Source organism: Thunnus thynnus, chromosome 11 (assembly GCF_963924715.1).
Source record: "Thunnus thynnus chromosome 11, fThuThy2.1, whole genome shotgun sequence".
In the NCBI taxonomy this organism is placed as follows: domain Eukaryota; kingdom Metazoa; phylum Chordata; class Actinopteri; order Scombriformes; family Scombridae; genus Thunnus; species Thunnus thynnus.
In genome coordinates this window covers 32386452-32407080 of record NC_089527.1, presented here as the reverse complement: position 1 = coordinate 32407080, position 20629 = coordinate 32386452, and the positions used below count along the sequence as shown (strand labels likewise).

Sequence of the window (20629 nt, the reverse complement as noted above, 5' to 3'; positions counted from 1 at the left end):
CACACAAAAACATCTGTACTTATATATATACTAAATACAACCCAGAGCCCCTATCCTATTATAACAGCAACAACAATAGCAATAATAATAATAATAATCTTTATTTGTAGATCATTTTTCTAAACTCAAGGTACAAAGTTCATTACACAAGGCAAAATATTAAAAACCAACAATAATAATAGAGACAATTGAAAATGGGTAAATAAAAGACATCAAACCCTAACCCTAACCCTAACCCTAACCCTAACCCTAGCCCTAACCCTAACCCTAACCCTAACCCTAGCCCTAACCCTAACCCTAACCCTAGCCCTAACCCTAGCCCTAACCCTAACCTAAGCCCTAACCCTAACCCTAGCCCTAACCCTAACCCTAACCCTAACCCTAACCCTAGCCCTAACCCTAACCTAAGCCCTAACCCTGACCCTAGCCCTAACTGGACCAGATTTAAAACATTTATACTGACTCAGCCGACTTTATTTCCTCATCCAGGTCAATCAAAAAGCTGCAGGGGTTATGCCCCCCTACTTTTAAGCTTGGACTCTGGGACAGACAAGAAACCTCTGCTTAACCTGCTTAACTTAACCACCACAACTCCATGACTAACCCAAAGATAATTCCAATCTTAACCCTTAAACTGAGTCTTAACTCTCAAACAGCTCTTGGAAGAAGTGAAGACCAGACAAAGTTAGCCCACTATCCAAAAATTGTCCAAATAAGTCCTCACTATAAAAATATCTTCACTCTCCAAAAGTTTACCCACTTTCCAAACATGTCCTCATTTTCCAAAAATGTCCTCACTCTTTTAAAATGTTAAAAATGTTCTACCTAAAACTCGAACTGGTCCTCACAAAGATAGAAGTACCCAAGAACACACTCACACAGATGAACTGACCCACTCTGATGTAGCTTTTGACTTGCAGACTCAACAGAGCGAAGGTGAATTTAAAGCTCCAGTTTGGGCTTCAGTTCCATGTGCAGGAATGTGTGGAATGACAGGATATGGGGGGGGATAGGGGGTAGGGGGTTGAGGGGGGGGTGATTCAGATGCCATGCTCCAGCAGCCACTCTCACTCTGAGACGAGACCAGAGGATGAGATAGCAGCGGCTGTAGGCCAATCACATGCTGCTGACTGTGCTGCAGGAATGCCACCAAATTACATTCATCAAAGGAAAAAAAAAGTTCAGTCACCACCTCTGGACAAATTCAACAACTAAACTAAACTCAAGTTTTATTTTGACTCTGCTTGTGTTGGCGACACAGAGGGTTTGTTTGTTTCAGAGTCTTTGTGGATATCGGGGGGACTGGGCTGTCAGGGAGATAAGCCTTTGACGAGCACCTGTTTCCTCACTAAACAACCACAGGAAATCCCTGCCAAAATAAAGGGAATCACTTTCTGTCTAACCGTGACTTTAAATCTGTCACCAGACAGGAGTGCTGCTGGGTAACAATGTTATGCTTCCTTTATTCTGCAGTGATATACAGTTGGATTGACAATGTCAAGCAAATATTTTGATACTGAATCAACATCAAGATGGTGTTCATAGACACAAGTTGTGCTCTTTCCTGTAATCAGGACCTAAATATAAATCTTTTAAAAATCAGGCAAATTATTAAATTGTCACACAGTAAAAACTGTGCATATTTGTGCTGATGGCAATGGTTTAAGATAATAAGCATGAACATATCTTGAATTAATGTAATGAAGGGCTTCCTTTACTACTTTGTATTCTTCATAAGCAAACATCACCTGGGAGCAGAGCAAAACATGGAGAATCTGAGGCATCATCCTGTTAGGCTCTGCCTTCTAAGTAGCGACAAGTTTCTTCACCACCTTTTTCATTTGTCTGAGAGGCTTTAATTGTGAAAATGAAATGAGCCCTAATAGCTAGGTGTGGCATGTCCTGTCGAAGCCTGTTTGCCAAAAATACTTGGTTAACAAGCTCTTGGAGACCAGCGCTGGAAGAAGTATGCAGAGACTTAGAGAAGATATCATTGCCGTTTGTAAAAAGCATCAAACCTCTCCATCATAAAAACACTGAGTGGATGTAAGTGACTCAATCAATAATTCCTTCAGCATCACTCCCTGCTTCCTTTTTTGTACTTTTCAGCCTATTAATTCCTCCAGATCCAATTTAACTGCAGGTCTGATATAAACCTGGATCCTCCACAGACACATTGTGAATGTGGGAAGTTTTCTGAGCTTATGGTGTTAACAAGAGATGATGGTCCCCATTACTACCACAATCTTCCTTTATTGCAAATAGTGAAGTGACAATAAGACAACTGAATTGCAGTATGTGCCATGGCCATCAAGCATAAACTTCCATAAATCCACTTAGCAATCACGTAGTAAGACAACCTTTATCAGAGCAGATTTGCCTCATAAACAAATGAAATTCAGCCTTTTTCTTCAGTATCAAAAGTAATCCAGGTGATTGTTTCCATTGTTACAATGCATCCATGGACAGATGATTTGGCCCCCGCTCGGTTTCTACAGTCGACCTTGTGAGGGGCTTTTGACTTTTCGCTCTTGAGGAATTTAATTCCTCAGTGGCAGTAAAACACGTTGCGCAAGCTGTCAGAGACTCTCATATATTCCTAAACACTATTAGCAGTGAATGACACACTATAAATGGACATGAAGAAACTTGCTAGCCTAGCAACAATAAGGCTACAAACAACCCATAATGCAACACTCTGTAAAAGACTCTTTCCGTTTAAAATGAAAGAATACCTGATGTTGTGAATAATATGTATAATACAACCACTGCTTTTTCAAACGTAGTCCAGGAAAAAATACTGTCACACATTCAGGCCACTATAGTATTTTGCCATCTTTGTCATGTGGCACAGATTTTTTTTTTCATACGTCGCGTTTGTGTCCAGAGATACTACAGAAAAAAAGACTGAAGAGAGAAAAAAGATCAATCAGGTGCATGTCTGATAAATCATCAATGAATTACTATTAAGAAATACAGACTATAAAATCAGGGCTCAAGTGCAGCTCAGCTGAATTACATGGCAACATTACACTTTCTATTTGCATCACCCAAAGTTTGATGGGAATGGTAGTCTCAAAACATCTAAAATCAAAATAAAACAAAGAAAAACCATTTTCGTTCATTTTACACAATCAGTACATGTTTTGACATGACTGAGGCTCAGACTGTCCCATCAGCATGGTTCTTACATCCCTGGAATACAGATACTCTCCTCTATACATTCAAATACACATATTTGTGTTGTACTGATATGATAAAATGTGTTCTGAAACATGTATAATACCACTGACGAGGCAAATTGATGACATTTGTCAACCTTCTTGTCTAAATTAACAATCTCTAGCTAAGACATGAAGTGACAATGCCAAAAGCTGTAAAGCCTGTTATTAAAGTTCTCAAAGGGTTAAAAACCAATATTGAAGATAAAAAGGAAAAATCATCTTATCTCAGGGGTTCACACCTTTCAACCACAACTCATGGACTTCATTAGGGGATGGAGTTTCCTAAGTTGTCATGGTGACACCTGACCCTTGAGAATATTATGTCAAACTACTATTTCCAAGGTCAAGAATGAACTATCAACTATCAGGCTCAAGGCAGGAGATGGCGGCTAACATGAGAGGGAAATTTATGACAGCACAGTGTATGTTGAATGTTCTATTTTTATTATGTTATGAGGTCCAGCTCACTGGTCAGAGCTTTAAGAAGAAGTTTTGTGAAGCTGCACTTTCATCTTTTCCTAGCATGCCTCAGTGGTCGGAAACGTTCTGCTGTAAATTTTTGATGGCGTGTGGTAAAGTATTTAACAGTGAGTGACGTGCTCTGTGAGTCTTGGGCCTGATTTGAAACTAATAATTGCGCCGTAGTGAACGGAGCCGCGTACACTGTTATTACTGCAATTTAAACAGTTCCTACGCACCGCAACAATACACTGAGACTGTGGAGGAATTAAATGCTGTGTTTTTCTTAAATGTCAGCTGATCTGTGTAGACTAGTTATGGGAATGTGTGCGTGTGTGCTTTAGTTAAATGCCAGAGTTTGTTTCACCAGCTCAGCAATCAGTACGCTGACGCCCTGCAGCTCCCCCCGCTGCATAAATCATCTGCTTGTCAAAAGGAGAAGAAAATTCCTGCAGACATATTTTTCAGAGATAACGTTGATGTGGGATTGAAGCAGGCTGTTCAGACGTGTGTACACACAGAAACACACACAGTCTCCCTCTTTTCACATTAGAAGAAAACGGCAAAACTAAACTCTTGGTACGACCGACCATGAGGTTTTTGATAAATGACTTGTTTCTTCCGTCATCGTGTTTCTGTTTTTCCTCTCAGCTACAAAGCTGACACTCAATCTCTCCACTTCAATCTCCCCTTTATTAGTTTTCTATCCCATCTTCATTTTCCATCTGACTTCCTCCACCTTTCCCATTTGCAGCCTCTACACCTCATCTTAGCTGCACTGTGGCTTTGCAGTTTCATTCCTTTTCCAGTTTTCCTTTAAACCTGCTTTCTCGTCTATTTACCTTCTTCATGAACAAACCTCAATCTCAAAACTGACACCTGAGGACGCTGATTGTGGGTTTTGACACTTAACCACCCATGTGAACTCTCCTCATTCCTCATAAACTGAAACAACTTGCACATTCCCAAACAAGGCCAAATCTCCTGAGAGTGAGCGATCTGTTGTTCAGTCAGTTATTCCAAAAGCAGCAGCTTACCACACCCAGCCGCTGAAGGAGGGGGGAAGAGGAAGTGAAGAAAAAAAAGAGGAAGAAGGCCATGGATGGCAGTAAAAAAATGTAGATCTGTGTACAAAAATGGCAAAGCAGAAAGCTAATCGCACATAATGGGCCTGGTGGCCTCTCCAGTTTTCAAAGTCCTCCTCCAGAAATAGGATGTTGTTATTATTCTCAGGCTCTATCTGCCACTCTGATCTCACTGCAAATAATTCAAGAGGGCCGGACGTTCTGCTGCAGAGCTGAGTGAGAGCTTTCTGAGTGAGAGAAATGAAAATCCCCTTTTAGCACCGAGATACAACAAGGTTCTACCTCTGTGGTCTCATGCTTCAAGATTTTATGGAATCTGCAGTCTGTTCACTGTCTGCAACAAGAGGAGCAAGAACAGGGGTTAGGAGGAGGAGGAGGAGGAGGGTTTCCCCTGGTGCTTCTCTTTCTTCACTTGTATGGGAGGAATTCAGACTGCTTGAAAGAAGCTCACAGTGGGATTCAGTCTTATTCACGTCATGTGAGACAGAAAGTAGTGACTCGCTTCTGAGTAAATAAGTCTGCAAGCTGTGCACGTTGGTTTCAGTGTCCATTTTCAGGCTCCATTTACAAAGTAAATACACACAATAAAGGGCTTTTTTCAGATCATATTACCAGAGAAAAAGACATACAGACAGGATATCAGGTCAATGTCTGAGGCTGTTTCTGGTATCACTTATGTGCAGTCCATTGATCAGTCATGTGTTTTATAGATCACTGTAGATACTAATCATTGCCATCATCACTTTAAAATATCTTTTACAAGATTTACTCCCAGTGAAAGAAATTCCTGTAGACTGACTTTGAAATGACTAGAGCTATCCATGAACACTGAGATGGAAGAGATTTCAGTATGATGTAAAAAAATTTTGAAAAAATAAAATTGAGAATTTGTTGCTTTATACTAACAAATGGAGATTCAGCATTTTTACCCTTTGTTGGGTTGAGATGAAAGATTGTACTTTATTTTTGAAAAGTTTTTAGTAATATTGTATATGCTATATTCATGGTGATTTATGTTCCTCTTTTTACATTTCCGTAATCAATCAGTCCATTGAGTTTTTTTTTTTTTGGTGGTTTCTTTACTCAGTAGCTTCTTAATGAGAAAGTGCAGTTAGCAGTTTGTTGCTGGAAAGGCAAATCTATGCTGACAAGAGAATGTGTGCAGTGGGTAAATGTTTAAGCAAGCAAGCAGCAGGATACATGAACACAATGTGCAGGGAGGACATGAGCAGAGACACAGAGAGAGAGAGAGAGAGAGAGGGAGAGAGAGAGAGAGAGAGAGAGAGAGAGAGAGAGAGAGAGAGAGAGAGAGAGAGAGAGAGAGAGAGAGAGAGAGAGAGAGAGATGGGGTTTTTATTTTGGATTTTTAATTTCTCCTTCATATCCACAAAGGTAACTGCAGCAGCTTGAGAGAGACACAGAGAGAGTGATAACCTGCTTGCCCAGAATCACCCATTCACAAGTAAGTTTATCACATTACAGAACAGTTCAACATGTCTCTTTCTTGCAGAGAGTAAGATGAGAAGACTAATACTCTCATATCTGTCTGTTAAATATCAAGCTGATAATATGAGGCAACGGTAGGCTGATTTTTTACATTTTGGCCAGAGCCAGGCTAACTGTTTCCCTTTGTTTCCAGTCTTTATGCTAAGCTATGCTAACCAGCTGCTGGCTGTATCTTCATATTTACCATGCACTCGTGATATTGTCATCTAATTCTCTGGAAGAAAATAAACAAGCGTTTACCCAAATTTCCATTACACACATCTTTATTTGTGCACTAAAATGAAATGAATTATTGATTAATAATTCATGATGATAAATATGAATTAATCAAATGAATAATGGATGACTGATGTGTGATGCGGCTGTACCCTGACATGAAATAAAGCACAAATCATCTCCTATTATGTAACAGAATTCACCTGCTAAAGAGAATGTGCTGTTTAAGAGTCTGTGACTGGTTCTATGTGTAGAGGGAGTCTGGGTCCAGGAGGATTATGGGAAGGACAAGGAGGCGCCTGCAGGTCCCCAACTGGAGCTTCTGTTTAGTTTCTGAACAATGAGGCAGGAAACATCTGCAGGCCTGAGATCCATCAGACACAACCTGGATCCTTTCCATCATCCGCTGACAACAACAACAACACAACGTCTTTACAAACCCACAAGACTCACATCAGACACGTGAGACTGTTATGTAACTCTAAGCAGGGCTCCTGACTCCATCCCGGAACCGTCCTGGAGAGAATGTAAACCGTCCCAAAGCAAGACAGAATTCTCTTGAGGCCCCAGATCACTAAATCTGCTCCTGCTGATGTTTGAGTGTTTTCTTTGACAATTTACTTTAAAGATTACAGATGCTGCTTCCACCCAGGACCCCTCCACTATTAATCCCTGACCTGCCCGATTCGTGGATTACCGTGGTGTCCTCAGATATAACTGCAATCTGCGCATCACTACTGTCCACGTACAAGCTTTGTTTGATAAGTGTTTAAGTCTTAGATTAGAACAAAAGAGACCGCAATAACATATTGAAATGCTCTAAATGTACGCTTTAGCTAATATACTCACACACAGCCAGAGTAGCGCTGTGTTTTGTTTAACCAGTGCAACATCCAGCCAGTGATAGTAACTATAGTAACAGCATGAGAAGACGCGCTCCGTTGTCAGTGCTCAGTTCAGTTTATCATTTACTAAGCGATAGTTTAAAATCCCTTTCATCCGAGGTAAATCTCTGTTCATCCCAGACATATTTTCTACCGTCTCCAGGACGACTGAACTCTAGATGGATTCCTACATGATGATAGCTTTATTCATACAGGTATTACCTGGGAACATCCAGAACAAATAACTGAATGGAACTATTCCAGAAAAAAAGTCATATTTATTATCAATTTGAGTCTGCTTCAATTTTGTTTCTATTGTTTGCCTTAAGTTTGCCTCACAAAATTGTACATAATGAGACATTTTGTAATTGCTCACCTTAAAGACCACAGCAGCATGTTAAACACTGTCATTTTAAATCTATTCATCTCAACTTTAGTGAGATAAATATCAGGCAAGTCTTTACACTGTTGTTCGCCTCCTCTGTCAGAGTAAAATCGGCTCCACAAAAGATAAATGATTTACAATTATGGGAAGAGAGTTGATGGTACAAAACACGTCTTTAGCTCAGAGAGCCTTTTTTCCCCTCTTCAATAAAACTTCTTGTTGAATAAAATGCTGTATAATCCTGAGAACAAAATGCCAGGATGGAGTAAACAGCCAAGTACAGAGAAAGTAGAAAGAAGCTGAGGGAGCTATTGTGACTAACTCACACTAACTATGTTCCTGGCTGGTTAGCGTGTTAGTACTTTAAGTAGTCTTTGCGTCACAAAGCTTTTAGAAACACATATTTTACCAAGACATGCAGATACATTTTGCTGTCACTGTTGTGACTGGGCTTAAAAACTTTCTCATGCAAATATGCTGGGCTGCATCATCCTCTCTAATTAACTGCAATGTGTGGTCACTTTTGGAGAAATCTACTGGAAGTCTATCTTCTAACCAGCAGTTAAGTGATCATTCTGCCCAGTTTCTGGCTGAACGGTTAACTTAGACCTCACATCCAGAAATTTGTAGGAAAACTACAAGTCAAAGTGTTAATAATTGTAAAACATCACCCAAAATAAAATTACAGACCCTATCTTCCAAGAAGAACTAAAGCAAAAGCAAAGAAAAACATTAATAGATGTAACTGTTGTGGTAAAAAAAAAATCTAAAAGCCCGACCATGCAGTATAATGACATGTCAGTGCAAATTTGATGCTAAAATCTGATTAGATATTTGAGATTGGAGGTGCACTCTGTTCCCTTCTGCTCAGCACCTTCCAGCAGATTTGTTTGGCTGGGAGGAGAATCAACCCATCAGGTAGTTGGCACGCCGATGAACGATGATAAATCTCAACCTGCACTCCTGAGGTGCTCCTCATTTTGCCAGAGTTTAAACTGAGGCCTTGGGCTTCTTATTGCTTGCTTCTAAAGACAAACTCTGAGATCAACCATTAGAACATACTGTATGCACTGGTATACTGTATGTTACATTATGAAGAGGTAATTATCATTTGTAGATATAACTACTAATCACCTGAAGCTAAGAACACAGAATGTAGTTAAATGCTAAAATGTAGCACTCTCTCTTACTTTCATAATTAATAATAAATACTGTTGTTGCTACTACTACTACTGCTGGAAAGTAATCAGGAAATGTTAAGGCAATCTGCCCATTTGAACATGACAGTAGTTGTGGGGAGCATGGTGAAGGCTGTGAAAATGCATCGGTGCTACAGCAAAGCATGGAGAAGGTTGTTGAAAGGGCTGTTACTTTAATGTTACTGAACATTAAAGTGGCTATGATCATTTTTTTTAAAACAATCACATGACTATGTGTATGTGAAAGGTGTTGCTTGTGGTGTTGAACCTGCAGAGAATTATCACTTGACTTTGCATTTCCACACACTTCTTCAGAACCTTTCACAATCTTTCAACTTATTGTTTTGGTTTTCTGACCCCTAACTAAAAAAAAACACTACCTGTGCAGCACCAAACAGCAGAAAGATGTTATTCTCTGGAGCTGAAACAGAACTAGAAGGACTTCATGAGGTGGACAGAAACACAACCAAATAAATACTAATGTTGCTCTGCATCTGCCAGATGTTTAAATCAGTGACTGTTTGCTCACAAGTTCACCATATCAACTTAAAAAGTGATATGTTGGTGTTATATTAGCAGCTTTCAATTTCCGTTGCCTCCTAGTGGCAAAAAAAAAAATCAATTATTTACGGTTTTATGGTGTGTTCACATAGAACGCAAAGAGAATTGTTCCACAACAAGAAAAGTCAATGCGAATTCACGTTTATTCACGACAGGTGAATGATGTGAATTACATTGAAATTGTATTCGTACAAGTTGAAAATGTTCAACTTGAAGGTCAGAGGGTCATCAAAGTTTTTAGAATTCATACTCTGAGTACAATGAATATCTACACCTACTTGGTTGAAAATACAGCCATAAATTTTCAAGATACCTAAAAATGTTGTTGAAGGGAAATTTTTGTGCTGATGGTGGCGCTGTAGAAATTTTATGGTTGTAAGGCCAGTAGCTTGAAATATTTTATAGATGTTGAGATGTTTGCTCCGCACCAAAGAGTAACACTGATGGACAGATGGAGCAATGGTCTCATTTCTAAACTTTATCAATCCTAGGTCCTCCTGCTTTGTTACAGTGGTTTATATTACAAGGCTTTAGACATTATTTGGATCACAATACTTTTGAACAAAGTTTATTTTGTATGTGTACAGAGCCTGCAAATGTAAAAACTCATAGTTCCCCTCATATATTTTTTCTCTGGCTCATAGGACCCATCTGTGGCCATTATTAACTTAGTCAACATCTGTACATTCTTAATGTTATCATATCTAAATATACAGGCGACACTGACTCGTCTGAGAAGCAGTTAAATGAATAACTTAGGACAAGACAATAAAAAAATCTATATTTGTAACAATACACTGTATATGTGTATATGCACTGCTAATGATCCCTTTCTTCATGAACAATCAAAGCAGAAAAGTACAGATTCAGATATTGGAGCACAAAGGGAGCTCTTTGGTGCAACCACAGTGCTTTTGATTTGGTTGTGTTTCTTCTAAAAATAGACTTCTGCCCATGTCAAAATGACACACCGGCAAATCATAAGAGATTGTTTCCTCTGAAATAGAAAATAGTTCATTTGCAAGAAGAGAGGAAGAAGAGGATTTCATCTGACAATCAGCTACTCCGAGGCCCACACATAGACCAAAATCCACTTTTCAAGGGACAAAAAACAAACACTGGATGTTTGCAAATGGCACAAACAGCATATTTGTGTCGGTTAAACAAAGAGCCTTCATAATTTCAAATTTGCTGGATTGCTGCGTGCTTTGATTGTCCCCACAGTAACCAGTAATTTAGGTGTAATCGTGACAGAAGAAACAGAAAACACAGTGCCGACCTATATTCAGAAATGGATTGCAAAGTACCGACTCCCCCAAAAGGGCATATTTTCAGTCACCACCTTTTATTATGTTCTTTTCCATACTGCAGTTTCTCTGTCTATAAATGGTTCTAACTAGTGTTTACCACCCTGCGTAAATTACAGTGTTTCTGCTCCGTGTTACTTCAGCTGTATGACCTCTGACAGAGACTCTCAGTTGAATATTATACTGACAGAGAAACAAAGTGTCGAAACAGAATAAAGGCACAAGGGAAGCTTAACGTCACTCCCCCTAAAGGTTGTAGTATTTCAAACAGGCACAGACACATAAAATAAAAACTGGAAAACTGAAAATACAAGGTTTTATGGAGTATTGGGCAATAAACACAAGTCAGATTAAATATAATATGAGTGTTCAGTGTGTTTAAGCATCTCAGGATGAGAATCATTACCACCTGAGGCAACACAGGAAATCCACATTTCCATGACAGGAGATGCACTACGAAGTATCAGATAGACTTGGTTTTCACATTTACAGCTCAGCATTTTGTCTATGAAGAAAAGCTGAATATACTGAAAAGAGAAAAGCATGAGGCTTGAACAGGTCTCTTCGTCTACTGCGGACAAATCTGTTCTCTTTAGAGGAAAGGCACAAGTAAGACCCAACTACCCATCTGATAAACCAATTACAGCTAAATGTTTTTAGGAAAAGGCTCAGTTCTGTGTTTTGCTCTGTAAGAGCAAAAAGATTGTGCTGTGAGTTTACTGATGATCTATACATGACAATCACCTGTGGCTCTGTTTTTAAGGCATTTATTTACAGTACATAATATTGGTGCACTAAATCTGCCTTCTAAAATTACTTTATACTGTAAATCAAAGACTAAGGGTCTGTTTCATTAAGCTGTTTTACTGTGTTGTTTTGTCCCCAAGGGCTTTGATTCATATGCACATAAAGACAGAAAATTATTAGAGCAGCCTGAGCAATCAATTGGATTTATAAGATCAGCATACTGTATACACGCTGCACACTAACTCTTAAACTCAAGCAACAAACACTTGTATGGGAATAAAGTATTCTGCTGCTCTCCACTGCTCCTCGGGTCTCGACTACACTTTGATGCCTACACAGCAGTTATCGACTGCTCTCCCAGCAGAATTAGCAGACTGGACCAAAGCCTAAAACCTAAAGCAGCTGTGTGCAGATAACAAGAGAAAGGCACAACTGTGTTCCAAAAGAGAATTCTCCTACCGAGAGGATCAAGACAGAAACACAGTCATTTAATTGCACATATGAAGGACAAACAGACGAACAACTGAGACTCTGAACAGGGAAGGAAAATTTGCATTTTTTCAAATCAATGACTTGGAGAAAATGCTAAGTCACTGCAACAGAGGAGGATGCCAAGGCTGTAACTTACTGTCAGGAGTTCTTTCTGGAAAGACTTCCGCTCTTTGCTCTCTGCATTGTTGCAGTCCTCCTTCAGCTTCTCCAGCACTGATGCAACCCTCTCAGGTTCACTGTCGAGCTCTGCACGGCAGAAATGCGTCAAGGGCAGGTTGACATATCCGAGGGCGTCAGCGAATGCTCGCCAGTTGCCGATGTTCTCCATCAGTATAGTTCTTACAGAGGCGTAGATGTATGTGAGGAACTTGCAGGGCTTCAGTATCTGCTCCAGTAATAATGAAGTTGTAAGGTCAGGCCCACTGAAGTAAATGGGCTTAACTTTGCCAACCACTAGCACATTCTTGGCATGGACAAGTCCCATTTTGCCCTGATAATATCCAATGTACCATTCTTTCGTCCACAACTGGCCCTTCAGCTTGATCTTCTCTTCACTCAACAGAGCAACAAAGTCTCCTTTTTTGTACTCCAGCAAGTACTGATTTTTTGTTTGTCGGATGACAGTTTTGATTAGTTTTCCAAACTTCAGGTTATTAATTCTCCTGTCTTGGAAAACAGGGTACTTGGTGGCAATGGCAAGAGGAGACAAGACGATCTTGCCCACTTCCTTCTTCTTCAGGAAGCGCCGCTGCACTGATGTTTTTGGGCCTGCTTTGGGTGGTGGTGTTGGTGTCTGGACACAAAATTGGGCCAGTATAACATCTTGGTCATCTTTGACTTGGATTCTTAAGGTAAAATCAGAAACCTCTTCAGTGTTGCGTGAGGCAATCATGTAGACAAGCCTACTCACTTTGCCTAGTTTGATCTGGAAGCCCCGGACCACTCTGGCCTGCTCACTAGCCTTTACTTCGTAGTTGGCCATGTTGGAGTAAACCCCAACACGGAGGTCCTGCGGTCTGGACAATACAAACTGGTGTTTGCCCCAGAGCTGCAGCGCTACTGGTGGTGCAGACTGTGCCTGCTTGCCTACCTCACTCACCAATAGTGTCTTTGGGGCACAATCATGGCCAAACATAGCCACGACTGTTTTGAAAGATGGGTGAATGTGTTTGGGACCATATACTCCAAGGGTGATCTTTTTAACCACATGCTCCCAAACTGTGGAGTCTGGAGATATGGACTGGGACTGAGCCACAACGCACACATACATGCACGGTTCCAGGTTATCCAGGCACACCTGGACCGTGTCCCCGTACATGTACGCCTGAGGAATAGGGGTATAAGGTCCCTCTTTACAATCACTCCTGACACACAATACTTCAGTGGTCTGCCTGCTCTCCATTTTCACCACAACAGATACTTTCATCTCCAGGGTAATGGTAGTTTTGGTCTCCATGTTGCTGAGTTTGATCTCCACCACAGGGCTGACGGTTGTGCAGCGGTCGTTGTTCAGCTCTAGCGGTGGGTCTAGCAGAGCTTTGATTGAGATCTGCTGGGTGTCCCCTGGAGCTACATGGCCCTCGGGTATGTGGATGCTGATGTTGGTGTCTGGAAGCTGGACAGCCCCTCCTGAGCTGTCCAACCGACAGACGATGTTTGTCTCCACCGGTTGTGTTTGGCCCCAGCCTGGGTTCTGACCCAGTGAGTCCAAGTCATGGCAGGACCTGGCAAGCTTGCGGTGGGTGAGCCACGCAGTCCGGAAATCCTCCCTGCTCTGGAACTGCTCTGGCGCCGGTGCTTTAAGGCCACCAAAGAAACCAGTGGAGGCCTGAGGGGTGTCGGACTGAGCCTGCAGGATGGACAGCTCAGACAGACTGTAGGACCTTTTGCTTCTAAAAAACGGGTTGTCCCTGCGCAGCGTTTGGCCCACCCCTACAGTGGGACTAAGAGGGTTCAGGTTAAAAATGCCACTGCCAAAACCATTGATGTCGGCAGTGCTGCTGGTGGAGTTGGGCGCTGATGGAGTGAGGGTGTCAAACAGAAGGAGGTCAACTGATTTCTCATTACTGTTCTGATCAAGTGAGCTCTGAGGACCCCCATTTAGAAAAGGGTTTGTAGAGGTATGGGTTGTTGTAAAAGGATTTCCATTTTGGAAAGTGGTTGGTTTCAGAATCACCCCTGCCCACTCTCCTAGAAGGTCCATTTCTTTGGCTGCCTCCTCATTACAGTCTCCCACAGTGTCAATCATCCCGCTGTCACTGAAGGATGAGTCTCTATAGTTGATGGGCTGCACATAAGCTGCAGGAATGTAACCCATCTCTGTGTTGTTGTGGGCGTACCACCACTCTCCTCCTGATGAGTCCAGAACGTAGAGGCGGTCCCCTTTAGAGAACTTCAAGGTAGTGAAGCTGGATGGGCAGTAGTCCTTAATGGCAACGACTTCCCTGGCAGTGCCGAAGGAGGCAGTAGCATCCAGTCGTAAGGCACTGGGAGAAGGCACTGGAAAAAAAGAACAATGTCAGGTTTTTTGATTTTTCTATGTGTATAAATGTATGGATTCTAGCAGTTTTCAAAATAGTCTGGTGTCATTAAATAGGTGCAGTCTTTGTGTTGTGTGTTTTCTTGCAAAAATATGAAAGGACTAAAACATGATTGAAACATATATGTCTAAGGCCTACATGTAAAGTTAATGCAAAGTTAAAAAGTTAATAAGAATAACAAACGAACTGCACCACTTGCACAGACGTCATCATTATGCATCTTTAAATACAGTCTATCCCATTCTTTTCATTGCCCAGTTTGTATGTCATTAAAACCCCCAGAGGTGATTGTTTTTGCCTGCATTCTTTAGTTTAAGCAGCTGACCTTTGACATCAGTGAGAGTGGCTTCTGACACTCCTTCGCTGAGATCGATGAGCGTCCCCTCAGATTTGCAGCGAGGGAGAGAAGTGTTGTTGTTGGTTGTGGCTCTGATTCGATGGGCGGCCATGGTTGGACCCGTCACTGTCCAGCAACCTGTGTGTTCAGGCTACGCTAATGGGTTTTCTTTAGCTGGTGGCAAAGTCGGATGTCAACAGCCTCCCATGATCTGAAAGACACAAAAATATTCAATAACATAACATTTAATCAATCTCTTTTTTGCATGTCATTTATTATTTAAGATACAGTGTGTGAAACAACATCGTCAAACATCCAGAGCCCCAATCTTCTCGCCCTTTGAAATGTATCTTGTTGATGTTGATCATGCTCTGAACTCACTGTGCTGTAACTCACTTTAAATTTGGAATGTTTTTCAGTTTTTTGCTTCTAAGCTTCCAACTTGCTACAAATGAGCATAAACTAAGCAATAAATGTTGTTTGGATCTTCATATACAGAATCAGACCAACACGAGAGGTAGAAAATCTTCATCAACAGAATAACAAATTATTTCGCCCTGAGTTTTGCTCTCTGGCTCATAAATGTCTGATTAATGTTCATACAGTAGATATCAGTTTATTTATTCATACCAATTATTATTGATACAATGCTAGTGATGATTTCTGGGATCATTACAACACTGCTGAACAAGTCTGCGGTTCATTTCATTACTTTTTAAATTTGAAAAGTAGTCGTTTTTAAGCGTAATAAGAAAAACTGCCTGCAGCACACATGTCACATATGATGAAGTGAGTCAAAAATCATATATTAATTTTATAGGTAAGATATTTTGAAAATGCACTAAAACATGTCATTGCTAAGTTTCTGATACAGCACTGTATATCTACCATTAAATAGTAATACTACTGTTTACTTAAAATCAATACAACAACAAAACACACACTTGCTATTTACTTCCTTAAATGGAAAATAAAGACCTAAACCTTTAAAAACAGCTGACAAATATATAGTTTGATTTTCAAAAAAGACTAAATCATTTTGTAAGACAGCTGGGCACTGTACTTTTTCTCAAACGTTACTCAAACAGGAGGAAACAATGCATTTGTTTGGGACTATTTTCAGTGGCGGATTAATACACATTTGGTGCAGCAGTGAGTATTTCCAGCAGCAGGATGTTTAACCCCTTTTCCTGTCAACAGTTTTCACAGGAGCTATTTTTTCTATAGAAAGTAGTAGATTGCAGTGTGTGTTTGGTGGATTTTCCAGACTAACAGGGACACTGTTTCTATTCATTTGTAATGTAATTTTTACAATGCTGTAAGCACCACAAACTAATCTCCATTCATCAACATTGTTTTAGGATGAAGACAGAAATATCACAACCTGAACAAACCAAACCAAAACTACCAGCATGGATAGATATCACTAGAAGTAAGTGAAAAAAATATGACACACACACACACACACACACACACACACACACACACACATTCTGTTTGTCTGATTGCAGCTGTGAATTTCATTAATTCAAGCTTTGCCTCGAGGAGAAAGGAGACACCCGAAACAACACACTTATCTTTACTTCTCATACATGACTCAAACTCTATACTGTAACCAACTGCAGACAAATATTCAGACCACTGTCGGCAGTGTAAATATGATGGAAACAAAAAAAAAGGAGTAAAAAAACTACAAGCTGCAGATGTGGGTCAGTGGAACACAGTGGTTTGAGAGACACCAGGCTTTTTACTTGAATCCATAATTGATAACAGTGTCAGCTCAGGGACGACACACTGCACAGAGAGGATGAGGCTGATGATGGTTTACTACTGGTACACTGCTACAGCACACATTCAGCTGGGCAAGTTCTGAGACAACACTGCCAACAAAAGGCCACAACTGCTCCACTCAGTTAAGATGATGTTATATTAATGCAGATATTATGATTTCACCTGACTCACTGAGCTTAAACAAACGTCTTTCAGTGAAGAGTTTTGATCTCCTGGTTCCAGTTGACAAAGTTGGACAAATACAGAAACCTTTAGTTACATAATACACTGCTGATGGATTTAACGTTATGTATTTTGTTGATTTTATTTGTTGCAGTCTCAAGCACTCCGAGTGTCAAATGTGAAGCGAATAATGAATATTGTGACCTTGTGTTTGTGACCTCTCTTGTCAGGAGAGATTATTGTTCTTGTTGGTATGTACTCTGTATCTGCTCTTACTTCTCATGTGGGCATCATTCAAGACCTCAGAATCACACATCACTAGTGGAGCAGATAAACTCATATATGGAAGGCATGGTGGATTTTATGACTAAAGCATGAAACTTTCTCCAGTGTTTCTATAAACCCTGAGGTTTATTTTAAGATGTGGAGGCATTTCAGATTTGACTTCTGGGAGAGGGCGAACAAATTTTAGGCTGTCAATTTTTTTTCACTTTTTTTGCAGGCATAAAGGTGGTATACATCAATTGTGTTTTATTTTTATGCTCTTATTACACATAGATTGCACAGAACTGCTGTAAACTCTGTTTTAATGAAGTAACCTTTACACCTGTATATATTTAACATACATATTTAACACATATATTTGTAGGGTCAGATTGGTGCTCTAAGCAGAAGTTTGTTACAGGGCCATGGCTGAGGCAGCTGGCAGCAATTAAGCATCTTTATTAGAACAAAAATGCAGTTTTGGCAAAGATATATGTTATTGTAATGCAGAGTGATGGGGCAAAAACTGGAAACTGGAAACTTTCACTGAGTTTAGTTTAAATTAGGCTAGCTGATAACAATATTGTCTTTTTGGTGGGACTGTATCATGATGATCTTATCATGACGTCACAGCACAAAGTTATATTGTACAAATAAATCTGAGCAAATTATAATATGATGGTAGAGGAGGAGATGGCAGAGACACTGGTGTGTGTCTGTTTAAATAGGAGTTTAGCCGACTTCGCTGCATTCAAGTGCCTGTTCACTGATACTGAATTATAATTTTGATATAACCTGTAGGGTCAGCTACTTTATATCAACCTACACATGCATATGCATAGTGCCTAAGCCTCATTAGATTGTGGACAAAACAAGGCCACATCATTGGCAAATATATTCATTTGTGATCTCAGTACAAACTTGCAGTGCTGTAAGTGTTTCAAAGGCTGCACTTTTATGTTATGTGTCTCAGCCTCATTATTCTTACATAATTAAATATACTTATGGTTTGTTTTACTTCATTCATAACAAAATGAGTGTGTTCCCTGCCAGTAAATGATTATCAGCTAAGATTATCAACCTTTTATTAGGTCAGTATAGTACGTTTATTAACAGTATTTAACAGTATTTAAATAGCTCTCATAAAAAAAAGCCATGTAAAAATCTGAAAGCTCATTTATGCAGGATTTTCCACAGCAGAGGTGGTCTACCTCGCCTGAAATGAAGATCACGTCCACTGACATAGAAAAATAATACATTTTTATCAAGCAATGCATTAACCTTCAATGAAAACTTTAAAAACTAAATTGATCATGATCAATTGATCTTAGTGACTCACCACCTCAGCTAAACAACTTCCTGGGAGAAAACACTCAAAATCCATTATCAGTCAGGCTTTTACACCGTAAATTGTGTAAGAACTGCCCCAAAATATGAGTTAACCAAGGCCGCGACTAACCAAAATATTCTTGATCAGTTAATCCAACCATTATGTCTCAGATTCATTTTGTCTGTAAAATTTCAGAAAAAGTGGAATACATGGTCTTATACCAACGTACATGTATGAAATGCTGTTACTGCATGAACAAGTTGTGCTTAGTTGTTTCAAAGTGCAGGACAAAAGTTTTTGGTAAAGCAAATTTTCAGTGTTTATGCTCAGAGCCGTTGGAGCAGCCTGATGAGGATCTGAGAGGATCTTTGTATTCACTAGCCTGTGTAAAAGGTGCTATACAAATAGTATGAATTAGCTATCAGCAACTTTGATATCAGTATCACATTCAATAATCCATGCTCGTTAGAACCGTTAGTGTGCTCTGCCTTGTCACCAGTATGACGTCTGGATCTCATCTCTCTGAAGCAGGGGGAGGGAGGGTGAGGTGAGGTCAAATGTAAAGTCTGGGTGGTCTGCAGCAGCAGCAGCTATCTAAACCTCAGCATGACCACCCTGCACTGTCTTACTCCTACCACAGAACAATGGTGGGTGGGGACTGCTGGCATGTAAATCTGAGAAAGAAGAACAACAAAACTCTGTCATGTAAATCGGCACATGTTGCCTGGTAATAAGGCACTTGGAGAGGCTACAATGAGGCTCAGCCAGCTGCTCTGCTGACGGCATGTCAAAAACTCTCCCTTTGGACTTCTCTAATAACATTTCTGTAGAGTTAAGCTGCTCAGCATTTAGCACAGACTTTCATACTGTGTGGAAATCACACTTAGCACTGCCTCATGTGTCTCCTCAGAGGATGGTGTCAAGAAAGGAAAGCACTTGGCTCTACTGCCCGTACTTTCTTCAGAGCCTCAACAACATAAAGGAAAGATCTAGCGGCTGATTCATTATTTATTTAGCTAATGTTCAGTCTCAGAAACGTGTCTTATAAATGGCTTTGAGGATGTTGAGGTGGAACTTCACATTTGGAAGCACTTAAAAGTTCAGAAGTAATCAGAAACCATCACAGAAATCCCATCAGTCTGTTTTTGATGTTTAAAGTATGTGCAGACCTGCAGCCAGTCTCATGAAGGAGGTTCAGCTTAATCAGGCTCTCTCCGGTGTTGGACTTAACTAAATCTATGCAGAGTTAAGTACTTCAGATAGAGGAAATGTGTAGATAAATATGATGAGATAAATTTGTGACCAGAGTATTTCATGAGCAAAGCCAACTATTAGAGTGAGGAGGCTGGTCACTGGTCATTACAGGGGCACAGTGTTGGATTGTCTACCAGTTTGTAAAGATGTTAACCTGTTAATCAGACTGAACTAATATTCTATATTTTCCTCTCCTCTTTTTCATGGAAGCCTATGTTTTCCATAACGATCAGCTTTTCCTTTCTTTAGCCATGCTACCAACTCTAGGGATGGCACTGTTGGTCTGTCAGTCACTCCACCACTTTGGTCCAGAATGAAATGTCTAAAAATAATTGGATGGATTGCCATGAAATTTTGTTCACGGTTCCCATGATGAACATTATGAATCCTACTGACTTTGGTGTCCTGACCTTTACTCTAGAGCCACCATGAGGTTGACATTTGTAATTTTAAAATGTCTTGACAACTATCTGATGGATTGCCATTATATTCTGGACAGTGTTTCCCACAGAATTAGATTCTATCTGTGGCGGTGGCTGAACGGTGGAAGGAGGCATACCTGCACTTTCTTAAATTCATTACTAAATAATACCATGCTCCACTGCAAATAGCATGCAGCTATGTACAGCGTGCTAACCTTGACAACCCAGCTGTATTTTGACAGTGTTGTGTCAAGAACATAGACAGATCAGATAGAGTTATCTTGAATGCATCAATTTTGGACAAATTTGTGCATGTGTTCATGATACTAACCATTCATGAACTTTAGTTTGATTGTATTGAGGAATTTGGCCTGCCGTCTTCTCTGCGGGGAAAAGCCAACAACAATCCTTCCTCCCGCGCATGACCATGTTTTGATTGTGCATAGAGAGAAGAGGCTATTCAC

At 40.2% G+C, this 20629-nt stretch overlaps 1 protein-coding gene across 1 annotated transcript in view; it reads right to left on the bottom strand.

Moving 5' to 3' along the window:
* Positions 1 to 20629, bottom strand: part of LOC137193214 (SH3 domain-binding protein 4) — a 41261-nt gene that overhangs the window by 3455 nt on the left and 17177 nt on the right. The window contains exons 2-3 of the mRNA XM_067604498.1: positions 14931 to 15153; positions 12202 to 14564 (exon numbers count right to left, since the gene is read on the bottom strand). Coding sequence (XP_067460599.1) covers positions 12202 to 14564; positions 14931 to 15054 — 2487 coding nt within the window. The 5' untranslated portion in view covers positions 15055 to 15153. The remainder of the gene's footprint in view (positions 1 to 12201; positions 14565 to 14930; positions 15154 to 20629) is intronic.